At 32.7% G+C, this 25511-nt stretch overlaps 1 protein-coding gene and 1 long non-coding RNA gene across 5 annotated transcripts in view; both read right to left on the bottom strand.

Annotated features, from left to right (window-relative positions):
* The window catches only part of LOC111413189 (GTP-Rho-binding protein rhophilin), a 112568-nt gene that overhangs the window by 63355 nt on the left and 23702 nt on the right, over positions 1–25511 (bottom strand). Inside the window, exon 1 of one of the 2 annotated variants that reach the window (XM_023044075.2) lies at positions 20544–20934. The exons of the other annotated variant lie outside the window; for it this stretch is intronic. Within the exon in view, the coding sequence (XP_022899843.2) occupies positions 20544–20630 (87 nt within the window). The 5' untranslated portion in view covers positions 20631–20934. Of the gene's footprint in view, positions 1–20543; positions 20935–25511 lie in introns of those variants that run through there. 2 annotated transcript variants of the gene reach the window in all.
* On the bottom strand, positions 10207–12824 carry LOC111423397 (uncharacterized). Of its 3 annotated transcripts, none has more exons than XR_011640898.1 (3): positions 11555–12824; positions 10607–11489; positions 10207–10552 (listed from the first exon to the last, which is right to left on the bottom strand). It is a non-coding gene; the product is annotated as an uncharacterized lncRNA (long non-coding RNA). The 3 variants fall into 3 exon arrangements; XR_011640899.1 differs by having other exon boundaries at positions 10207–11246; positions 11325–11489; XR_002707467.2 differs by having other exon boundaries at positions 10207–11489.

Raw genomic sequence — 25511 nt, 5'->3', positions numbered from 1 at the left:
TCTCAGCGTCCGTTTGGACGCATTCACATTGATCACCTAGGACCATTAATTCGTAGCAAGAAGGGAAATGTACACATACTGGTGGTCGTGGACGCGTTGACTAAGTTTGTTAAGTTGTATGCGGTTCGTGATACAAAGACTGTTTCGACAATTCGTGTATTGAAAAAGTTCATTGATCAATTCGGGATTCCAGATCAAATTATCTGTGACCGGGGAACAAGTTTTACATCGGACAATTTTCGGAAATTCATGACGGAGTGTGGTATTAAACAAACGCTAAATTCGTCTCAATGGCCAAGTGCGAACGGTCAAGTGGAACGAGTAAACCGAACATTAATTCCGTGTTTAATGACTGAAAAAGAAGAAGAGGACCGATGGGATACGAATCTAATTCAAATAGAGCAGAATTTAAATCTTGCGGTAAACAAAACCACTGGTAAGACGCCGTACGAAGTACTTTACGGGTATTTGCCAAAATTTGGATCCGCTAAATTAAAAACATTAGCTAAAGACGCGCAGAACGAGTGGATACCATCTGAAACTGTACAACGTGAAGTGCGCGATGTGATCGAAAAAGAACAAATTCGATATAAAGAACGATATGACCGAAAAAGATATTCAGGTTTAAAATTTAACGTTGGTGACATAGTATTTATGAAGCGTGTCGCGAAGCCGGGAGATGGCGAACCGACAAAGCTACAAGATAAGTACCGAGGGCCGTTAGAAGTGATCGCCGTACTGCCAAGCGACACATATCGAGTGGCAACCTTGGACGTAGAAGACCAGCGAAAGTTTGCCACAACTGCCCATGTATCGCAATTAAAAATATACCAAAATCATGAGGAGTCGGATGATGAAACCGAGGAAGAATCACCCTCAGATGAGAGTGAGAAGGAGCAAGACGATCCGCCTTGTCGCAGTGCTTCAAAGATAGAAATCGGAGAGGAATCTACAACTCGACGAATACGAAGAAAACCCACATATTTAAATGATTATGAAGTATAACATCGCGCGGGTGCGCGATTAACATCAGGGTGGCCGAGTGTTAGCGTTCTTTTATGTGTGGTGCGGTTTTTGTACGATAGATGGCGTGGGGAGGTTCTTGTGGTGTGTATATTTAAAAACTGGCACATATGTAGTCATAAGGTTTAGAGTAGAGTAGTTTAAAAAACCGTTGGATTAAGTGTAACCGTTGGATAATAAAGAGTTGTTTAGCCATTCAGAGGAGTGTGTTTAAATAGTTAACATTGCTCTCTTACAGTTTTGCTCTCGGATGCATAAATATCGAGAAAAACTCAAGAAGGTGAAATTTTGATGAAATCGTAGTTTTTTTATTGTTGTTGCTAGAGCACGGGATGCGGAACATTTTAGAAAAAAAGTTTTGGTACAAATTGTTGTAGCAAATTTTGTTCTTAACAATATTGCTCTCTTATACTTTTGCTCTCAGATAAATAAATATCGAAAAAAATTCAAGAAGGTGAAATTTAGATGAAATCGTGATTTTACATATTGTTATTGCTAGAGCACGGGAAGTGGATCACTCTAGAAAAAAAGTTTTGGTATAAAAGTTGTAGCAAATTTTATTCATAACAATATTGCTCTCTTACAGTTTTGCTCTCGGATGCATAAATATCGAGAAAAACTCAAGAAGGTGAAATTTTGATGAAATCGTAGTTTTTTTATTGTTGTTGGTAGAGCACGGGATGCGGAACATTTTAGAAAAAAAAATTTGGAACAAATTGTTGTAGCAAATTTTGTTCTTAACAATATTGCTCTCTTATACTTTTGCTCTCAGATAAATAAATATCGAAAAAAATTCAAGAAGGTGAAATTTAGATGAAATCGTGATTTTACATATTGTTATTGCTAGAGCACGGGAAGTGGATCACTCTAGAAAAAAAGTTTTGGTATAAAAGTTGTAGCAAATTTTATTCATAACAATATTGCTCTCTTACAGTTTTGCTCTCGGATGCATAAATATCGAGAAAAACTCAAGAAGGTGAAATTTTGATGAAATCGTAGTTTTTTTATTGTTGTTGGTAGAGCACGGGATGCGGAACATTTTAGAAAAAAAAATTTGGAACAAATTGTTGTAGCAAATTTTGTTCTTAACAATATTGCTCTCTTATACTTTTGCTCTCAGATAAATAAATATCGAAAAAAATTCAAGAAGGTGAAATTTAGATGAAATCGTGATTTTACATATTGTTATTGCTAGAGCACGGGAAGTGGATCACTCTAGAAAAAAAGTTTTGGTATAAAAGTTGTAGCAAATTTTATTCATAACAATATTGCTCTCTTACAGTTTTGCTCTCGGATGCATAAATATCGAGAAAAACTCAAGAAGGTGAAATTTTGATGAAATCGTAGTTTTTTTATTGTTGTTGCTAGAGCACGGGATGCGGAACATTTTAGAAAAAATGTTTTGGTACAAATTGTTGTAGCAAATTTTGTTCTTAACAATATTGCTCTCTTATACTTTTGCTCTCAGATGCATAAATATCGAAAAAAATTCAAGAAGGTGAAATTTAGATGAAATCGTGATTTTACATATTGTTATTGCTAGAGCACGGGAAGTGGATCAGTCTAGAAAAAAAGTTTTGGTATAAAAGTTGTAGCAAATTTTATTCTTAACAATATTGCTCTCTAATACTTTTGTTCTCAGATGCATAAATATCGAGAAAAATTCAAGAAGGTGAAATTTAGATGAAATTGTGGTTTTACATTTTGTTGTTGGTAGAGCACGGGATTCGGGACATTTTATAAAAAAAGTTTTGGTATAAAAGTTGTAGCAAATTTTATTCATAACAATATTGCTCTCTTATAGTTTTGCTCTCGGATGCATAAATATCGAAAAAAATTCAAGAAGGTGAAATTTAGATGAAATCGTGATTTTACATATTGTTATTGCTAGAGCACGGGAAGTGGATCACTCTAGAAAAAAAGTTTTGGTATAAAAGTTGTAGCAAATTTTATTCTTAACAATATTGCTCTCTAATACTTTCGCTCTCAGATGCATTAATATCGAGAAAAATTCAAGGTGAAATTTAGATGAAATTGTGGTTTTACATTTTGTTGTTGGTAGAGCACGGGATTCGGGACATTTTAGAAAAAAAGTTTAGGTATAAAAGTTGTAGCAAATTTTATTCATAACAATATTGCTCTCTTACAGTTTTGCTCTCGGATGCATATATATCGAGAAATATTCAAGAAGGTGAAATTTAGATGAAATCATGGTTTTACATATTGTTGTTGCTAGAGCTGGAATGTGGAACATTCTAGAGGAAAAGTTTTGGTATAAAAGTTGTAACAAATTTTATTTTTAACAATATTGCTCTCAGATACATAAATGTCGAGAAAAATTCAAGATCATGAAATTTAGATGAAATCTTGGTTTTACATTTCATTGTTGGTAGAGCAAGGGGTTTGGAACGTTTTGGAAAAAAAAGTTCTAGTGTGAAAATTGTAGCCAATTTTATTGTTAACAATATTGCCCTTTCACACTTTTATTTACAGCTGCATAAACATCGAGAGAAATTCGAAAAGTGAATGTTATCTAATTGGGAGTCAGAAAAATTGGGACAAAAATGTAAAAATGTTTCCTTTCATTTTCTGATGTTGCAGTTTAAAACTGAAAGTAAATGTATTTAGGAGAACATCTGCGATGGCGATTAGCATTTATATTATCTGCTTGCCGTTATAATATTCGAGAATGTAGAATAAATTTCGTTTTCAATTGTAGTATTACGTATAAGAGAAGAATGAATCTTTTAATAAATCAATAAAGTGAAAAAGAAATTTGAAGCGGATGAGAATCATAAATAAATCTAATTCAGTTACAAAAACCGCTTGGAAAACAAGTTGATTAATAGTTTCTAATGTATGCACATACATGCATAAAAACGGGTTCTATCTGGTAAAACCGCTAAAAACATCCCTGGAAGTCAAATTTATTATCCGGCGTGAAATTTAATGGCGGAAACGGTAAAATGAAGTTCTTACATCATCCGACGAGGTATAATATAAAATAATCAATCGCCGCCGATGCAAAAATAATTTACGATCAGTTCCTTTTACACCATACGAGTAACGATTCTATTAGACTTATTATAGTATTACGATTCAGGAAATTACTTAACTATTATAAATACCGCACTCAATGGTCACTCGGTAGCTGAAGAACTTCGATGTCTACATCGCCAACTCGTTGTTAAGAATGTTCCTACAACCAATTTAATTAAACAGGAAGTGCTACGGTATGTCATGTCTTCTTGTATAATACTTTTACGTTTCAATTTGAATAGATGTGTAACGGATTAAAACAATTTCGTAGATGAAATAATTAAATGCGTTGTTGATATTAAATATAGTTTTTGCTTATAGTTTAAACTTGTAAATCGCTAATTGAAATCTACATATTCATTCTCATTTCCGCGTTGGTAAACCGAGAAGTGCAATTTACACGCCCATCGAGCAACGTTCAGATTGAAATCGTTTAAAAAATAAAACTGCAAGAGAAAAAAAAGCTCTGTCAACTACCGGGCTTTGGCCTTATACATAGAACGAACGATGCGGCAAACAGATTAATCGCTGGTTTCCCACGTTTTCAACGCCCAACAACAACTATAAGAGTTGGCTTCCTATACGCGCAACCTCGACGCAATATATCTCTTCTCCTGCTGTTGAAGAGATGATCAGATTGCAAACACACGGTACACACGCGGTTGAGGCTTTTTTTTCTATTTGGTTTGGTTCTTTTTTCTTACTAGGTTTCTACGTGCGCGAGTCTCGCAATAATTTTAATTGCGGTCGAGTTAAAGTCAAGACTGGAAGCTGGCCAGATAGAAAGACGATAACGTGGCAGATGACGGAACAACGTCCACGTGAAATTAATTTTTGTTCAAGACGATGATTAATTTTTGACATATTGAAACGAAAGGAAAACGACGATGAAGAAGAAAGAGAGATGGTGGGAGTGAATCTATTTCAACATCTGGTGTGGGAGCATTTCCTAGTAGTTAATGAGTCAGATAACGGGAAATAGTTTTTGCTTCTTTAAAGAGGAAATTGATGAAATTAAAAAATTTATATAAGAAACACTGAAATGCCATTCTGTACTTTACTTTAAATTGAGGTAAGTCTGCTCTTTTACTGTTACTTTGATCTCGCTATTTTCCTTAACTTATTGTTCTTCAGCCATCAGTTGTCCACTCCTGAATGAAGGCTTTCTTCATATGTGTAAATCTTTTCCTGCTTCTCTTTATATCGTCTATGCATCTTATTGAGGATCTACCCGTCCATCGTTTTGTTATTCTTGGTTATTCACGTCACCCTCGTTGTCCATGGGTGATAACCATTGCTACATTAGCTCTGCGATTCGTACTATTATCTCCATGACGCAAGTACTCCGTCTGATAACCTTATTTTAGCAAGCTTTTTAGTTCTTTATATCACCTTTGACTGTTAGTACGCATAAATCGTATATGTTACGCAGATTTATTGGCATGTCTTCGTGTAAGTTGTATTCTGCGCTTTATTTCAGCTGTCTGTATCCTGATAGCATGTCCTAAATATATTCTTCAACACTTTTCACCAATTTGTTGTCTATGCTGATATTTTGCTGCTGTTGCAGACAATTTATATTTTGCTAAAGTTCATCTGTAGCCCCACTCCTCTAGTTGTTGTATTTAGTTTTGTTAGCATGTCTTATAGTTCTTGGATACCAGTGGTCATAATGACGATATTGTCAATAAAGCGTAGATGGTTTAAATAGGTCCCCATCGATTTTAATGTTTTTGGTTTCCCATGATAGTGACTTGAAGATGTTTTCGAGTGCTAAGGTGAAGAGTTCTGACAAAATAGTGTCTCTCTGGGGAACACCTCTTTTATTTATTTTATTATTTTGTGTGGCGTTTGCGTATATTTTGGCTTATGTATCGTGAGTCAATTCTATCCTGATCCATTTACATCCACCCGAAAGATCCAGTTTAGTTTTCTATCCAGCAGTGAAAGTAATGCCTTTTAGTCTGAAGATCGAAACAACTTTGAGGGTAGAAATTTATTTACAGAGGTTATGGTATTATAGACTTGATGATGGGTGTTTTTGGAGATCGTAAAAGCTTTTTGCTGTCATTTTATGTACTCTACTTTGATGCATTAATTGACCCCATATCTCTGCGATTTTTGCATTTATTGTTTGAAATGGTAGTCAGGAACAAAGGCTGCATGTATTACATGCAGTACATTTAAATACCACGTTAAATTTCGAAAAGATACATTGAAACATGATCTGATCTTGGAGTTCTGGAGAAGCTGTTTTGTTATAAATGTTCTATGTTTGTTTTGATTTAATTCACTGTGCAAGTAGATTCTAGCAGACTATCTAGCAGTCTACTAGAATCTCATCTTCTCTCATCTTGTTCTTCTTTTCTGCTGACTTATTCCTGATTCGATCATCTCCTTTTCTTTCGTTTATATTCTTTCCAGATTTTATAAGTTTGCAAATATTTTTCAGCAAGTTGTTTGTATAATAAGTCGTGACGTCTACAACATGTAACCAACTCAATAACTTTTTTATCCTAAGAATTTTATCTTCCGAGAAAAACAATTGTTCAAAAGTATGAAAATTCTTAACAATTCATAATTCAATAATTCATAAATACGTTACAGCCTACAGAGCGCACTATGGCTTTTCTTTTTTTAACTTTTCTGCCATTTAGTTCCTTCCTACTTCCTTTGAAACCTGCCTTAACAGTTATAAGACTTCAACATCATCTTATGTTCGTTAGCTTTAATTTAAACTTAAACTTTTAGTTTACTCAAATGAAACAAAATTAATATCTATGGCTTAAATATCTATTGGGAAAAGAAATGGTGCTGACGTACTTGAAGAATAGTTCAAAATCTATAATGAATGTCCTTCAAAGTCTTGTAAAGTTATGAAAATATCGAAACTACTGATTTTTATAAAGTCTGACAGTTTGCGGGTGAGAAATATATGATCATATAAAATGTACAAGAATGACTAAACGAACAGGAAAAAGATGGTTACAGGTGTAGTCAATATCCATGACAATAGCAGCAGTGTCCAGGAAGACGAAGAAGACGGCCGTGCACGTACTGTAGTTAACAGAGAAATACATAATGCACACTCAGCTATAGAAAGAGACAAAAAGAAAACCACATCCTTCACAATTAGCAGAAGCAGTAGAACTTCTGTCGTGATGATAAACGATGTAGTTACTATCTAATCTCACTACCACAGATAGAGTTGTTCATAAAACATAAAGCTGTATATAGATCAACCCAATGAAAATGCGTTGGCGTTTCTGTAATCCGTATTTTTTTTGTAACATTAAAGAAATCGGGTTTGCTCTGTTGAAAGGAGCGACGTTTACAAAATAACCTGATTACTGTGTGCTGTACATACTAGAATCTGTTAAAGATCTACATCCGAAAATAGGCAGGGCCATACTACCATGCGTAGAACGATGGAAAAAGAAGAAAAAAATTTTATTTGAAGCAATCCAAAATATCACCAGTAAAAATTGGAAAATTGTCTTGATCTTATAATCAAAGAGGAAAGATTTGATATAGGATAGCAGACTCAATTAGTGATTTAAGACGATTAACATGAGTCGTTAATTAATTAACAGACGATTAACAAAAAGTTAAAAAAAGTTACCTACAACCTTGCCTAACTAGGCTCGTCATACAAACCTTATACATTACCTAGCATGTTTAAAATTGACGAAATGATAAAATACTAAATAATGAAGTAAAAACTATGAAACATTCACAAAATGTTCATCTTTATTCATCTTTAAGTAACTAGAGTGTCCTACACTCATCTGACGTATATTCCTATTTGGATATAAATAGGAATAAATCAAAACCTCGAGGTTGAATTTGCACGATTACAATACTTTCTCACTAAAATGTAAACGAAGCTATCATGTATATTATATTAATTGAATACTGTCGTTTCATTGGTGGAAGGAGTGGTGTTTTAAGGTCACCATTTTAGTGATCGTAAATTTGAGAACGTCGTTAATGCCAAAAATGAATAAAAAGAAAGATAAGAGCTACTCCGTCCAAGTAAAACTTGCTAAGTTTTGCAATACATTTAGGTTCACGAAAATTTAAATTAATATTGGGAGCAATAGCGCTAGGTAATGACCATGTAGGAGCTACAGAATATTGAAAACCGAAACTGAAATAGTATAATATAAGATTGGTTGGGAAATTCAATGTTTTATTTCTTACCTATTATTTATCAGTACAGTGTTATATTATTTTGTCGACTGTGATATAGTCTTAATTTAATAATGTATTGGTTCTAATTTGACGTCTTTTATATTTTTATAGTTTTATTAGAAATTATTTTATCTTTATATCTGTCACAAAAGATTCGGTAAAATAAACGATATTCACCACGACCAACGCCGATCATCAATAAATTCAAACGTCTTAGATAAATTACTTATGTGAAAATTTAATCTCGTGCTCGTTCAATAAGATTTCGATCAAAAATAGTCGCTGTAGCTGTAAGTATGACAGAAAACTCTGATTTGTCTATTACAATATGTTTAAAAGAAATTGGGCATACTCATAAACTACTTAATGTCCAATAAAGTATAAATAACACAAGATTTGAAGCAATGTGGGCATGGATAATCGTGCATTTGTTTACTGGGTGCAGATAATGATTATGTAATAATCAACAAGCAAAATTGTCTTTGTTGCAGGTCTGAAAACCATAGGACAAATTCAGCCCATACACTGATTAGTCATTTTTTAGGAATCCACGATTTTTTTGTAAATAGTGTCAAAATTTGTGGATTGGAAAAGAGGAGAAGGGTTTGAGGACACATTTTTGTAGGCATTTTGTGCGAGGAGAGATATTCGGTGAGTAATGGGAATAATTTGGAATTTTTCATAAAGGAGATTGTTAGAAGGGTTGAATAGCGGATTTCTGAGGTTTCGAACTTTGGATATTATTCTAATTATTGATCTTTCTGCTACTTCTAGATGCAATGTCGCCTTTTTGCTGATATTGAGGAAGATGGGAGCTCCATAATCAAGAATTGATCTGCAAATTGTTTTATAAATATGCATCGTACATTTAAAATTTATCCCAGTATTTTTGTAAGTGAGACATCTAAATTGCTTTGCACTTTCTTTGACTTTCATTTTAACCTTTTTCGTGTGGATGTCAAATTTTTTAATTAAACAATAATTTAATGCAAGAATTCGTTGGATGTACCAAAGTATTAGTTATCCTGATATTCGGAGAATTTTCAGATAATCTATGGAATGGTAGAAGTAATTGCGATTTTCGAGGGTTTATGTGAATTTTGAAGATTTTTTAACCATCTTTCGGCTTTCTTCGTCAATATTTGAAGGCCATCCACTGCTCTTTTCAAGGTTGTATCGTGCCTCACTAAAGCTATATCGTCCGCATATTTTTAGCATGTAAGCTGAATTGGTGGATGTAACAGACATCCACAAAAACATTGAATAGCGTAGGCGAAAGAGGAGAACCTTGTGGAACCCCCTGTTTTGGGTAGAATACGTTGGAGGTTGTACCATTTACTCTTACACATAAAGAGCGATTGAGTAAGAAATCTTCAACCAGAGCGGACATTCATTTTTGTCAGTTTGTATAACAAGCCCTTGTGCCATACCGAATCAAACGCTTTTTTGACGTCCAGACAAAGAATTGCTGTTTTGCCGTTTTTAAATTTACACGTAGAAATGTTGGATGTTAATATTGATTGTGGGTAAATAGTAGATATTTTCGATTTAAAACCAAATTGATGAGACGGAATGTGCCAATCAACATGAACCAACAACTTACTCTTTAATATTGTTTCGAAATTCTTTCCAATAACGGGTAGAAGTGTTATCAGTCTGTAGCCACTCGGAGACTTTAGGTTTTCTCCTTTTTTAGGAAGATAAATCACTACTCCGTTTTCCATTCAGGTGGAAAAAAATACTTGGAAATTGTGTATATCAATAATCGATTGTAGAGTCATACGTGAGAATAATTCTGTGATTTGTGATTGGTACACCAAACCGACATATTCGGTACGTTACATAAACTATTTCTCCTCACATTCATTTAACCATAAAATTAATACCTTACGTGGTATGAAGAATAGAGTACTAAGAATTTGTGATGACAGGTTTCAATACAACGCACTGTTAAAGCTAAAAAGGATTTTTATTGGCAACAGTTTTCCTAAGCACTTAGTTAACAAGATTCTTTTCTCTTCTTCCAATAACATCTCTCAACCAACTGTTAACAGTATTTTTGATATACCACCTACCAGACAATCTAAATTTAGTAAAATTATGAAAATCCCAAAGATGTCTGATAAAATTAAAAAAATAATTGGACCGCATCTACCACCTGATAGAAAAATAGTGGATAGGTTCTTGTTATAGTAGCATCAAAGATAAAGATCCCGTGATGTACAAATCTAATATCATCTATCGTGTCAATTATAATGAGTGTAATGGTTGTTACATTGGTGTCACCCGTCAATGGCTAAAAAACAGGATTAGTTCACATAGGAGTGATTTTAAAACGAAAAAAACTCACTGTGCTTTGGCCAGTCATAGAATAAACTTTAACCATACTTTTGATTTTGATAATGTGTCGATAGTTAATGGTGATCCTAATTATTACGGTAGATTATTTTTGGAAATGTACCACATTAATATCACTGATAATACGGTCAATTTTAAAAGAGATACAAATAATTTAAGTATTTTTTACTCGTATTTATTTCATTGGGAAAAGGGGAGAAGGGAAAGAGTATTGAGGGACAACACCAACGTTAGTAATTCATTAATTTTTTAAATAAAAATATAAAAAGAAAGATATACATATATATAAAATATGTTTTTCGACAGTATTGTTGTGATTTTGTCTATCGCGCAGTCTCTAAAAATAAAAATAAAAATATTTTTAAAAACTGGTTTCTTCGCCATGTTCAGTCATCATAAGATTTTTACTTTTGTAACGTCAGTTATTTTAGTTTGTATTTTAAGTGTCCTAATTTTAATTTATTAATTTGAATCACCCTTTTGTGGGTTTTAATGATGCTATGTTTCTTGGTGGACCATTGAAATGTTCTGCAATTGTGCCGTTTATCAACTAACCTGTAAGTTTCTTCCTTTTTATGTAAGCCATTGATAGTTTAAGTGTTAATTTTGATACATTTGTTCACAGTTTTTGCCTGTAGAAGAAACAATTAGTTTCGAAATATAGCAAAGAAAAATTTTGTTCTCTTTATATCAATAATGTAATCGTGCACCTTTTCATCTAACTGTATAATCATTTTTTTAGAAATGTTGTCATATCCCGGTGCCGAGATTTTACTTTATGCTATCACTTGCCATTATTCTTCTTCGCTTATACGTATATCTTCGGTAGTTTCAAATGAACTTTGACGATAGTCATCATACCAGTGCTCCGCCTCCTGAAACTTGACTCGATTAAATTCATCATCCTCTAAAAATTCAAAACATTTTCAAGATAACCAACCTGTATCAGGGCTATGTCTTCGTCCGTGGTATGAATGGTATCGGAAATATTACTTCTTTCATGTCGCAAGCGTTGAAATTATATTTGATGGTGGGGTTAACTGAAACGTTCGATTGGGAATATATTCCCAAATCAATCCCTAGGTGGTCGGAACCAAGGTCACAACTCGTTTCAACATCATATATGAGAGGGAACATCTTAGGTGAGCATAGAAATAAATCTGGAGTCGTACAATTACGTTCCATAATAAATGTGGGCGACGTATGAATTCTTTGGAATCCTGATTGAGACAGAAAGTTGTTAATATGGTTGCGTTTTAAAATGTTATGGTTGAAATCACCAATAATGATAGTATTCGGGTATAGTGACGCTTTAATAAAAATTGTGTCGTCAATAGCGCAGTTAGCATGGATGTAAACAAGAAAAATATGCAGTTTTTCTTCACCAAATTGAATACTTGTATGGATACACTCGTTACGCACGTTGTTAATCTTGGGGAAGTTTTCTACTTTCACGTTCAGAGATTTCTTAGCCATCACAACTTTACATGGTTATCACCTTTTTGATCAATTATTGTCCAGTTTCGAAATTTAATGGATTGGTCTGTTTTAGTTTCAACAAACAGCACAATCATTAGAATTATTATGTAGATAATTAGAAATTAAATAAGATTTATGACGGAAGATATTAATGTTTGAATAAAGGTATTTTGAACATCCATTATAGTTCCTTGTAAACCATGAATTGGTTCGGTGGGCGATGGCAAATTAATATTAAGATCTATCATGATTATGTACATGTAATTTGCCGAAAATGAAACTATCGTGTCTATTTGATATTGTTCTATAAACCTAAATAAACCGATTTTTTTATTTAAATCGTTTTACAATTAATAATCTCTTTATGCACGTCATTTATTGTTGTGTATGGTTTGTTATTTATCTGAATATTACAATCTTTCACTTCGTAATTAGTGTGTGGCGCCTTATAAATTTATCTTCCCCTTCTCCATTGGGCCAGCCGAGGTCTCAAGCGACATCAACGGATTAAAGAAGATTGTAAATACAGGACAAGAAGTATAGTTAACAAAGTAGCAAAACGTCATTAAAAATTAATAAAGAAATGAATCTTATAAAAAGAATTTAGAGAAAATAATTCTTTCATGTAATTTAAAGCGTTAAGTTAAAATCGAAATATTATAACTAAGTAAATGTTTTTCATCATTTAATTAACCGCCGAAACTTACTGCTTTATTTTCTTATAAAATATTACTCACCGCAATGGCAAATGAATATCAAATGATCTGGAACTTACCTGAAATTAAATAAATAAATTATAAATATTACTGTTATGAATTACAAACTTTAATACATTATTATAAAATTCTTAATTATGATTTTAAGGTGTTTCATTAATAGGCACAGTGTTGAATACAAATTCAATTTTTGATATTTCATGTACTATTTGCAACTTTAACTGTGAGTCATACAGATAGATACGTTTTTGATTAAACATGAAGAAATATAAGAATGTGTGGAACTTGAAAAAGGATATAAAACGTTGGAAAAGCTAATAAGAAAAATGAAAAGAACAAGCTACTAAAGGAATGAAGAAAGAAGCAAGTAAACGCCACAATTGTAAATTTACAACTGAAAACGTAACTAGAAAGGAAACAGCATACCAGATGCCGGAACATCACACACAACGAATCAATTTTTATAAAAGACGATTTAAGATAAGAAAAGAGAAGGGGAAGAAGATGGAATTGAAGAGAATGGTGTGAGTAAAACTTCTTCAGTTTCATCTCCACTGTGAGACCACTTCCTAGTCTGAATGAGTCAGGTAACGGGAGATGTTTTTTGCTTGATTACTGTCTGCCGCTACTATTCTATGTTGAGGAATGTTCACACATTTAATTATATAGCGTTTTTATGAGTGTCAGCAAAAAAATAAGAGATCTCGGGTGAAAGCTGTTCGAATTCGAGAGGATTCTTTAAAATTTATGGTTTAGATATCAAAAAGTTATATAAAGTTAAACCATAAAACAGTTTATTTATCGATTCTAAACATTTTAAAAGCTTCTGATTTATAACCAATTTTTTCTTCAACAAAAAACTGATTAAGTATTTAATATGGTCATTAAAACAACCGTAACAGAAAAACGATAAATATTTTTTATCTTTTTAATATCAAAAGTTGCAAATTTGTTAATACATACATAGTTCTGTTCTTCCATGTATTCGCACGGAAATGACGTAACATTTTACAGTTTGATACTTACATGCAGTAACTCGTAAACAGTCGTAACATGCGAACGAACTGAATAAGAGGAAACGAGTAATAAAATGAGGCATGCGAAGAGAACTGCGAACCACGGTTAACATCAATGTTATTCGATGCGTTTTGAGTTATATTCGAATTTATTTTTAGAACTATTTGAATATAATACAGGATGTGATTTAAAAAGAAAGTTTAAATTAATATAAAATATTTTCATAATTCCAAGAAATCCAGATTATATGCACCAGATATATAAAGTCAGATTTCTACTTTCTGATGAGATAAAAACTAAATAATACATTTATTTTACTAGTTAATAGACCAATACATTGTGTATATAAACGTTGTAATTACATTACAATATGTTTAAATTTGACTTTTACTATTTCTATTTACAATTAAGTTGTTAAGACGTTAACAGTAACCTAAATACCTAGAAAGCCAATAAAGTTGTGTTGGTGAAATCATTTTAGAATGCAATTTTGCTTTTATGATAAACGTATTTAATTTTGATTCGGTTGAAATCTTCCAGTAATTTCTACAAAAAAGAAATATTTAATAAAAAAATCCTAATAATAACTTTATAATTTCTTTTATTATTATTCATACATTATTGTAATTATATTATGACCATTATAATATTAAATTAACAATTACCTAAAAACCGTATGAAAGAAAATTATTATTCCGCTCGATAAAACAACTATTGCCAACTAATTCACTTAATCACCAGATATAAAACGAATTATGCAAATAATCCGGATGCACCGCAAAACCAGACGAATTTAACTCATCCTCGACGATGAAACGGATGCGATGTCAGTAAAGTAGTCCAACGATTTCATCGTTAATCAGAAAGTAGGAGCGGTTCTCTTTAAAAAAACGACTACAAAAGCAAAAGAAATTTTAAACGAAAATAAAACTCAACGAAACTCTCCTTGAATCTTTAATTCATTTTGCTATGTCCACAACAACAAAACCTCTTCAACAACTTTTCGCGTCGTCTCGACTCGTGAGCAACGTAAATTTGACCTTGTTCTCTTCGTACATCGTCCTACATACGAAACGTTTACGTTTTAAAGACGGAGGAGTGTCTATTACAAATAATTAAAAGTAAATTCGTTTTTTTTTATTTAATATTTTCATCGATGTTATTTGAACAAGCGGATGTGCAATTACGTAATAATAGTCGTTCCGCTTAAATTTTCGATTTAATTTTTTTTTTTGGTAGTCGTTGACATAACAGAAGGTCAAAAATTTGCAAAAAAGGCGAATTGGCGGTGTTATTGTACAACAATTTGTTGGGAAATCGCGTCGGTTCAACATTGAATCACTTTAAAAAGGAAACTTGATTTTATGGTAATAAGATCATTGTTAATTTGTATTGTACAAGAAAACCTACGCTAAAATCTATATTAACACTTTGTGTTGTTGTTGGTGTAATTAGTAGTGAGTAATAAATGTTAAAATTTTTATTGATTTATTATCTCTAGTCTCTTATCTATCCTGTTTTATATAACATTACATATTTAATAATAAATAAAGATATTCCCACACAATTGACAAAATTTATCAATACCAGTTGTTCGAGAAGTTATGAAAATAAATACAAAACTGATCATCATCTTACTTCACTTCATGGTTGTTCTTTCTCCTTTGTCTTTTCAATCCTTCGCAACCTTCACATTTTCATTATATCTTCTTTGTTAGCTATAACATAAACAATGCTGCACGAATTTATATTTGCATCCCTTTCGCTACTTCTATAACTGCTTTCCTTAGAGACTTCATTCAAAAATTTCCCTTAAGAACATTGGATTCAGTTTTCTCCAAAACTCATCAAATACATATTCTATCATCTCGCTCTTCATTTCATTCCTCTTCATTCAATAATGTTATATATACATTTTTAATGTAATTTTTATACTTTTTAATGTAAATACATATCAAAATCAACATATCTGCATTCGGTTTGCGCGACGCTGTCCAGGTATGAAGTGATATGCCAAACAAAAGCAGTTTACGTTTAATTTGTCTTTTCTAGTCTAGGTCGAAGACCAAGACGATGCAACACAATTGGATTTTTTTTAGACTATTATACAAAAAATTAATTCAAGATTTAAAAAATTTCTAAACAAGTTTAATAAACAGCGATATTTAGTTGAAAATGAAAGTCATGAGGTTCTGTAAGGGAGATAGACTGAAGTGGAGGAATGAAGTGTGGAGTTAGAAAGTGTACGAGATCGAATAATTGAAGAACTAATATTACTAGGGATATGGGTTGAAACCAGCTAATAGAAATATAACTAGTCGGAGATTTTGTAGGAAGTAGATAGAATAATGGTGGGTGATTTCGGATAGGTGATTTCGAGATGTTCTGAAAAGATATCATCGAAGTATTGTAAAGAGCAAAGATATAGAGTTGGTGAGCAGAAGATGTTGGAATAAATCCAACAAAATACTAACGAGGGTATTAAAAAGGGAGGCACAGAATTTGTAGAGGAGGTGAAAGTGGAAGAATTAAGGAAATAAGACATAATAATAAGACATGAAAAATAACAAGTACAGGTGTTGGAGTACATACTGAATGGGAGGAAGGGGGAATCAGAGGAAGATATGTATGTAACGATTAGATAACGTTATTAATCTTTTCAAAGAAATTTTTGAGGAAAATATTTGTTTAAAGGAAATGAACGAAAGTATAAGAAAGAGGTGTAGGAAATATTGCTTGATCGAAGTGATGGACAACATAAGGATGCGAAATATTAACATGTGGAAAGTATGGAATGATTGTGGTTATCTTACTGAAGCAAATATAATGAGAATTACAATAATTTTTCGAAATTGAGAAAACATCTAACTGCCACTTAGATACTCCACCCAGGGACTTGAGTTTCTTGTTAAGTGATAGTTTAACAATGTATTTGGATTCATTTCTAATCTTATTTGGCATGAAACTGATTTCGCATTAAAGTTCATTCTTTGTCTTCTAGTGGAAAGTTGCTTTGGAGTCATAGGAGAGTAATAGAGTCATAAGAGAGTTTAGGTGACAACTAGATGCTTTCTCAACTTACAATTAAAACAACTATTGCAACTTTAATTAAATTTGCTTCACTCTTTTGTTCCTGTATATGAAGAAATTCTTTACCACACCATGCATCACTTTTTCATCTTTGAGTTATTTGTTAAACTGGCAAGTACACGAAGAAATTTTCAAGTTCTAAATATTACTTTTTCCGGGTTGATCAATTTATTTTATGTCTACAACTTCTAACTTATCTCTGTCAATGTGAGGAGAAATCAAAAAAAAAAAATGATTAAGTGCTAAATATATGAACTAGGACAATAAAATATAAATTTTTTTGCGTATAAGTAATTTACGTATTAAGTAATTTTAGAATCGTACTTTTAGATAGTTTCGGATAGTTTCACTTCCAGACGGTTTTAGACACTCTTAGCCAGTGAACACTTTTAATCGGCAAACGTCTATTACAAGTATAAGAATATAAGAACGGGTTGGGTTGGGTTTGTTTCTGATAGGCAAATAACTAACAAAAAGATTGGGTTGGATTGGATTGGGAAAATAAACCACACTTGAAGAAGATTTGAAATTTGAACCAGGTTTAGAATTAAGTGATTGACTGAACGATTACTTTCAGTGCGATCCATTTTCACAATTTCTTAAGGCATATTCTTTAATTCATGAACACACTCAATATGAAAACGTAGTATTTCTATAGCATTTTATTTCTTTTACATGGGATGTTTTAATATTTTTAACCTCACTTTTTTATTTAGTAGCTCGAGTTCTTGAGATAAAAATATTCCCTAGAATTTTACTTTTCAGTCGACAAATTGTTACCGACAGGAAGTAGTTAACCAGATTGTATAATCTATTGCGATGTCGTCAACAAGAAGAATTTGTAAAAGTGGTCTAAATATTCTCCTGGTTCTTCAAGGACATCTAGTCCTAAATATAATTCTTCATCTATCAGGAATAAAAGGTCCAGCACCAAGTGCTTCGGTAACAACGCCATTTGAATGAAGCAAGCGTTGCGTACGAACCAACATTTACTTACGTAGGCATTTGGATATAATTGAACTGAAAGCATTTCTGGGACTTCTGATTTTTGGCTGGTGTGTTCAAATCAAATCATGAAGATACAAGAAGCCTTTATGCAAAAGATGGTACTGGCAGAGATATCTTTAGAGCTACAATGTCGGAAGACCGTTTTTTGTTTCTTATGTCAACACTCAGATTTGATGATCAAACAACAAGAAGTGATAGAATTAACAATGGCGATAGACTTGCTGCCATATCAAATATATATACTTTTAACAACAACTGCGTCGTCGATGAAATGCTCGTTGGTTTTCAGCAAACTAAAGCAAACCTAAGAAATATGCATCAAAATAATGTGTTTGTGTGATGTAAAAACACTATTTATTAAACTCATTCGTATACACTGGCAAAACAACGGAACTTAATCCTATAAAACTGTCAGTGCCAACACGCAGTGTACTAAAGTTAGTTTCAATTCAAAATACTTCACGAACGTCACAGGAGACAATTGGTTCACTTCAATAGAGCTGTTAGATGAACTAAAACGAGCTTGACTGACATATGTTGGAAGAATAAGTGAGAAATTCCAACGACTTTTACACAATCTAAGAATTCATCAGTTAACTCCTGTAAGTTTGGATTTACACGGGATAATACATACATTAATTTCATATGTGCCGAAAAAAAATGAATGTGTTCATAATATAGAGAAGAAAATGGAAAACCAGAACTAATTAATTCTTATAATAATACCAAAGGGGAAGTCGACGCACTGGATCAGAAGAGCTTAACATATTCGTGCCAAAGAAGAAAAAGACTTGATTTTCATCAAGATTTGATATTTCTTGATGACGACACGAGAATGAAGATGCTGATTGTTGCAGGACCTAAATTAGCTTAAATTAAAATTGTTTTCTGCAGATAATTTCTAAAGACACAAACCCGTTGGGGTTGAGCTCTATTCTGTTGGAAAGACGCTCCCCTACCCATGTAAATCTTCTTTTTTTTTCAGCTTTTTGAATTTCTTATTGCAGAATTCTATACCTCTTGACTTCCAGTAGTTGGTGATTTATTTCCGCTGATTCACTCTTTTTAAACGTTATACCCGCTTCCACGTTTCTTGATCTACTGCTACATAGTCTATGAAACTATATAATCAAAAATATCCCTCGAGCTTAAATTTTAGTGTATTTTGTATTGCTACAATTTCCTTTTTTTTATCATACTCTTTACTTCACCAATCGTTCCTTGTGACATCATCTCTTTCATCATCGTTGTACTACTCTCTCTTTCTGATTGTGTTTAACTTATTTGTTTTCCGATCGTCTTCCATTCACCACCTCTCACTATCGAGCTCACTTCTAACGGTTGATAATTTGATGCAGCAAATATCCTGGTCTACTATTACATAATCAAATAAGGTTTCATTCTCCTCCAAGATATCATCGATAAGTATATTCTTTTCATAAAGGTCTTATTTGAATAGATCTTTCAGTTCAAGAGATCCGACATTCTTTATACAGCATCTTCTATCTTTTATCATTTCTACCTCTCCCTTTCCTAATTCTTGCGTTCAAGTTATCTCTAACTATTAAGATCTCTTTATCTACCTAATGCCTTATTTAATTTATTCATCGTTGTACCGCATGTATTTTACCCTTCCTGTATTAGTTCAACCTTCTACTCTGTCATATCTGTCTCTATTTTGGAGGTTACCGTTAAAGAATAATGTCTCGAAAACTAATTAAGATAAGGATAACTTTTTTCCATTCAAATTACTTAAGAATTCTAATGTAATGCTTCAAATTTGGTATTTTAGTACTAAATATTAAATTAAAAAACTGACTTAAATTTTTGTAATTTATTAAAAAGCATATATAAATTATTTCTTCCATAACTTCTTGTTAAATCCATTGTTATATCGTTCTAAAGACAAAAAGCTAAGCTTTATTTCGATAAAAAAAATAGAAAGAGATTTAAATTCGTTCGAAATATCTAATTATCATAATATCACTTTAATAATTTTTTTCTCAACGATCTAACGGTTGTCCAAATAACTTATATATTATTTTAAACAGATCATGTTAAGCTTTATTTTGGTACAAATAAGTATTTCTTTGTTGCAATTAATATATCAGTTATGATTTTTTTAACATTTAAATTCGTTTAAGAATATCTAACATCACTTAATGATTTTTTTTCTTGAATGCTCTTGTGGTTTTGCAAATAACTTGTCATATATCATCTTAAAGAGGAGACGTTAAGCTGGCGGCGTTGCCATCGTAATACGATCAAGCTTACTTGCTTAACGACAAATAGTCTTCTTTAGAAACTCACACACGTACATTAATTTATGCTTGTTTACAACCAAATTGTAAAAGACACAAACAACAAAAAATCACACTTGTTGTTTATCGATTAGTAAATATTTATATAAAAACAATTTTTTTAAATAATTAAAAAATTGAATTGTTAAAAAGCATCTTTATTACAGAAAGTTAAATCAATAAACCTCAAATCAATAAGATTTCATCTATTAATAGCATATGGTAATAATTAAATATCCATCGAGAAAATCGAAAATAATTTTTTTTCAGTTCATCTGAACAACTTTCTTTTCTAAAGAAAACTAAATTTATTACTAACCTGCGATATAGAAATATCAGGCAACATCAATATCGTCTGGTTCTCTTTGAGCTTTTCGCTCATCCCAAAACTGCAAAACTTGTTCATCACTATTCATTGATTTGAAAAACAAACTATCAAAATATCTAGTTCACGTCGAATCAATAATAATAATTACGTCCTAGTTTGCGCACACTGAATAACTCGCGTTATGAAAAATCGTGACGAAAGCAAGAACGCGATAAAAGACGAAGAAGAAGTCAGCTGTTTCTTCGGATACCGGAGCATCTGCTGCGGGCAACCTCGGCAACGGTACTCTTGGAGTTAGATCCGAACGGAATGAGGTTGGTCGACTGAAGAAATGGACGTTGAGCACACTACTCCTTCTCTTCGCGTGGTGTGTGCACGCACGCACCTGAAGCAAGAACCGATCGCGAAGAGATATTCAACCAGAAACGAAAGAATTGTACACCTGTGTGGAGTACCTTCTGCAAGTACCTGAAGATCGCGACGTGTTGTCGACACGACGTGGGTTATCTTTAAAATGCTCGTCGGGCACGAGCTATGCTTACTTCTACTTCTTAACGTGACTATGCTTAAGTGGTGGCAGGGAAAAGTTTCTATTTAGAAACGCGTTCTTCAAACGTTTGTCTTTTTGATTTCTAAGTATTTATAGTACTCACATAGAAGTTGATAAAAGTTAAGGAGGTTTTTGCGATATGCATCGCTGTTAATTTACTGCAACATCTCTTGTTTACAGCTATGTTACCTAACGTTTCGTGCTAGAAAGACATGTGTAAAGATAATAGAGTTTCAACAGTAAATTTCTACTCAAATGAGCATTAACCTCTTACTTAAGACATGTATTAGAAGATTGAGAACGGTATATTATCTTTTAATATTACTTGCGAAGAAGATGTTTGAAAATTTATTACATTTGATAAAATATCTTTCTTAAATATTTTATCAAATCACCACTTTCCCACTTTTAAAAATAATAACCTGAATCATTTTCCTATTTTATAACTTCATTTCGTGATCGGCAACAGTTTCTTGTGGCACCCTATATTATTTCATGTTCTAAAAACATAAAACAGCATAAGAATTTTTTAAAATTCTACTCTCCTCTTAGATACTTAGAGTTTTATTAACTAATCTCATGTTGTAGAAGTGCTTGATTACTCTACAGTGTCTAGTTAGGAGTTCCAGAGTGCACTTAAGAATCTTGAACAAGTAATAATGCGACCGCTTCCTATGAATCCAACAACTGTTAGTCGTTGTTTCGCGAATTACGAACGGGTTTAAATAACAAAACTGAAATTTCCAAACTGTGCCAGTCTAGATTTCTATGTGGTTGATTATGTTTGGTGGAAAAGTTAACGTTCACACCTAAGCATCTATTTATGAGCAAAATTTTTATCAGGTAATCAGATTAGCAGAAAGATTATAGCAATAATAGATAGCCTAGAAAATTGGAGATCAATAGTGACAGTGGAAATTGGAAAATGAAGTGAACTTATATTAAAAATAATTATGAAACTGCTTAAAGAATACTTTACCAGCATCGAAATTGAATTAAGCTTATTTAAGTGCATCATTCTCCACTTGAAATAATGGTCAATATACACTCACTTTGACATACAACCGGACAGCTAAATAATATTGATGACATAAAAAGCTTAACACTTTTCCTGCTTTTGTAACTAAATACTTTTGGCAAGATGATGTGGAACATAGTGGAGAAAGCCATACTGTTAGATGTTTGCACAAGAGATCTAACCGTACAACAACTACATCTACCAAGGGATGATTGTGACGTTTTAGCATCGACCTCCAATTTAGGAAAATCTTCAGCCTCTTTGGCAAATCACGGACCTGATGAAGAACATCAATGAAACAATCGTAACTAATACATATTCGAACTAATATAGTTGTCTTAGATGGTTCTGGTTCATCCAAAAAAGGGAAGCGTTACGAATAATAATATAATAACATAACAGAAAAAGAAAGAAAAGAAACAGAACTGTCAACCGAATGCGAACCGCTAGAATTGCAGTATATGTTATAAAATGAAAATAAGATATCTAAAGAAATGTAATCATATGAAGATGCTTAAAAGTGTTAGGACTTCATCACAATACAACTTAAGATAAAAAAATGGAATCTGGCAGAAGTGTAAAAAATACCTGACTATTATATTGGCTTGAAGTTCTGTGTTACTTTGTGTTTGGACTGACTTTGTGGTTATGTTCATTTTGGGTTTGATTATTTTAATTTGGTGTTCGATTTAGTTGCTTTAAGGTTGGATTCGATTGCTTTGGGCTTGTATTGGTTTAAATGGTATGAGCTAAGCTGAAGAAATATGTGGATGTAAGTTGCATAAGCACAACATGGTGACATTAATGTTAGAAACCGAGATAAAATGGCATACAGTGACCAATTGTTTGAGGGAGATTATGAGCAGGAGGGATATTCTGTCCAAGGAGTCCGCCAATCCAATCCAAGCACAAGAGACGAAATATTGCCGCTTCTGTGATGGCTAAAGTCCAGAAGGGCCTTTCCACACAGGAGAGGACAAAAAAAGAGGGGGAGTTTTTAGTAGATCCATGACCGCCAATCTTAGGCCGGGATTTTGGTTTTGGTTGTGTTACTCTGACTTTAGATTAGTTGGTTTGAAGATGTATTAAGTTGCTTTAGGGTTGATTCGTTTGTTTTTGGTTTGGGTGGACATCTTTTGGCTTAGCGTTGCATTGCTCTGAGGAAAAATTCGATCGCTTTGTGGTCCAGTTAGGTTGGTTTGAAGTTAGCTGCCTTTGTCATGATAACTAGGATAGTATTCTGCGATTCTGCCCTGTGTACATTCTCTAGTGACACTCCCTTTTAGAGTGACTGTCAGCTCTGAGTTTGAAATATTATTTATTTTAGAACATTTTGTCTAGGCACAGAGGACCAGAAAAACATTGCGGTCTAATAATGCCTCGACGCGGGTTCTTTGTAACTACCCTACTGACATAACTGGTAATCACGTGAATGTTGATTTCTCCTGACTATAAACGTATTATATAAGTTCAAAGAGCCGATTAAATAGGCAAACGTTCCTTATGTAACGATCATAAATTGTAAAAAAAAACTTTCTACTGTTTATATTCAAAATGAACAAAGACTACTTCGTCAATATTATCTCGCAAGCATATGATCTTTCTTACAAGCTAAGAAATGAAGTTTACAATGATATCCTTGGAATAAATTCTTCAGATCATGAAATTCAGTGAGTAAACTGTTCCAAAATAGAAAAGCAGTGCATTTTCAAAAGCTCTTCTTCACCTCACTTGTTGTATCAGCTGGGTTATTTTACTAATCTAGACGACAAAAATTTCAACTCCTCGCATCTGTAGTTAATAATCATTCTATTCTAGTCAATGCTATTAATTTTTCCAAACTCAACTATGTCGATTCTATTAATATTTAGTCGTATAAGCATTCAAGAGATATAACAATAACCAAATGATGTGCCAGAAGGTAAGCCAAAAAGGTGAAAAGATTCTAGTTTTCAGATCTGCGTTCTCGATTACTCAATACATTTTTCTTTTTGCTTTTATCAATTTAATAATATACGATGGTAATGCGTAATGTGGGACTTTTCATATTGTGAATTACATACTCCTGATTCACTTAAACATTCTAAGAATCGCGTGATTATTATAGCAGAGATATGTGGTTTTATTATGTCAAGTATTTCTTTACATTACTAACTGTGGTAACATCACAAGCATTTACATTAGGATTTATTGGATTGTAATTTGCTGTTCTTACTGTATTTAATTTGAATTCAATGCTCAAGTGGTGCTCAGCCCACGCGCAGTTCTTATAGCACGAGTGTTGCGAACGGTTAATGATAAAATTATAAGCATTTGAAAAGAAATTTAATTGTTTTATGACTCAATTTCCATAAACCTTGTTATGATTCATAAGTCCAACTCTGCATGTTTGAATGTTATATTTATAATAAAAATGCATTCTAAGAAAGTTCTACTTCAAGATGATGAATTTATTCCAAAATTTTGTATACTTGTTAATTTTTATTTATTTTAAATAAATATATAAAAAACAAAACCGCACAAAACTATGTTTCGATCATACCTTTAAGGTGTCTTTCCAAAAGCAGAAACTAAAACGTTTTATCCTTAACATACCACAATCCTTAAACAACTAAAAATAAACTCAACCCAAAAACGTCTTCAAACCATTTACAACCTATAACCCATATAAACACCATTCGATCTTCTTCGTATAATCATTGATGCTTCACCACGGCTGTTTGATCAAGACGTCATGTTTTCGCATACATTTTCATTTGTAACGTGTCATAACATGCCATCTCGTACACGTCGTTCACGTTTAACTGTGGTCATTCTAGGGGTGTCTTCGGAGTTTAATTAGCACCGTCAAGAACATTCTATGACGTACAAGTTGTACTCGCAACTGTTCCATATTCATTAGTACCGAGCCTAAGGGCGTAACCGGAGATATTCTCGCGTGTGTTGGGAATTTCGTTTAAGGTTGAAAGAAAAAGAAAAATGGTCTTTGCGATCAGGAAGTATCTTCCCACTCCAACGGCAGGTGCTGGTCGCTCTTTCCTTGCGTATCTCGCGAAGAACCGTTACGAACAAGTAACGAGAGAATAAAGAAGAGCAGCTTTTAACGTTGCGCGCCAAAGAAGAAAACGAAGAAAAAAGGAATACGAACGAACGTTGATCTTTTCAAGGTTATTTATGTTTATTTACACGTTTTATAAAAATCGTTCTATTCAACTTTTATGTTGTGTTTTGTTCTATTATGACTTAAATAAACATCGATTATGAAACGAAAAAAGTGGGGTATAAAAAGAGGAAATGTTCAAATAGTTATTATTATGTAAAGGTTATTGACTCTAAATTTACTTGAACGCTCTAAGCTATAAGTTTTTTCTTCTTTATGGTAAATTTGTGG

Source organism: Onthophagus taurus, chromosome 7, assembly GCF_036711975.1.
Source record: "Onthophagus taurus isolate NC chromosome 7, IU_Otau_3.0, whole genome shotgun sequence".
In the NCBI taxonomy this organism is placed as follows: domain Eukaryota; kingdom Metazoa; phylum Arthropoda; class Insecta; order Coleoptera; family Scarabaeidae; genus Onthophagus; species Onthophagus taurus.
Note: the sequence above shows the minus strand (reverse complement) of the source record. Positions and strands in the feature narration are given on the sequence as shown.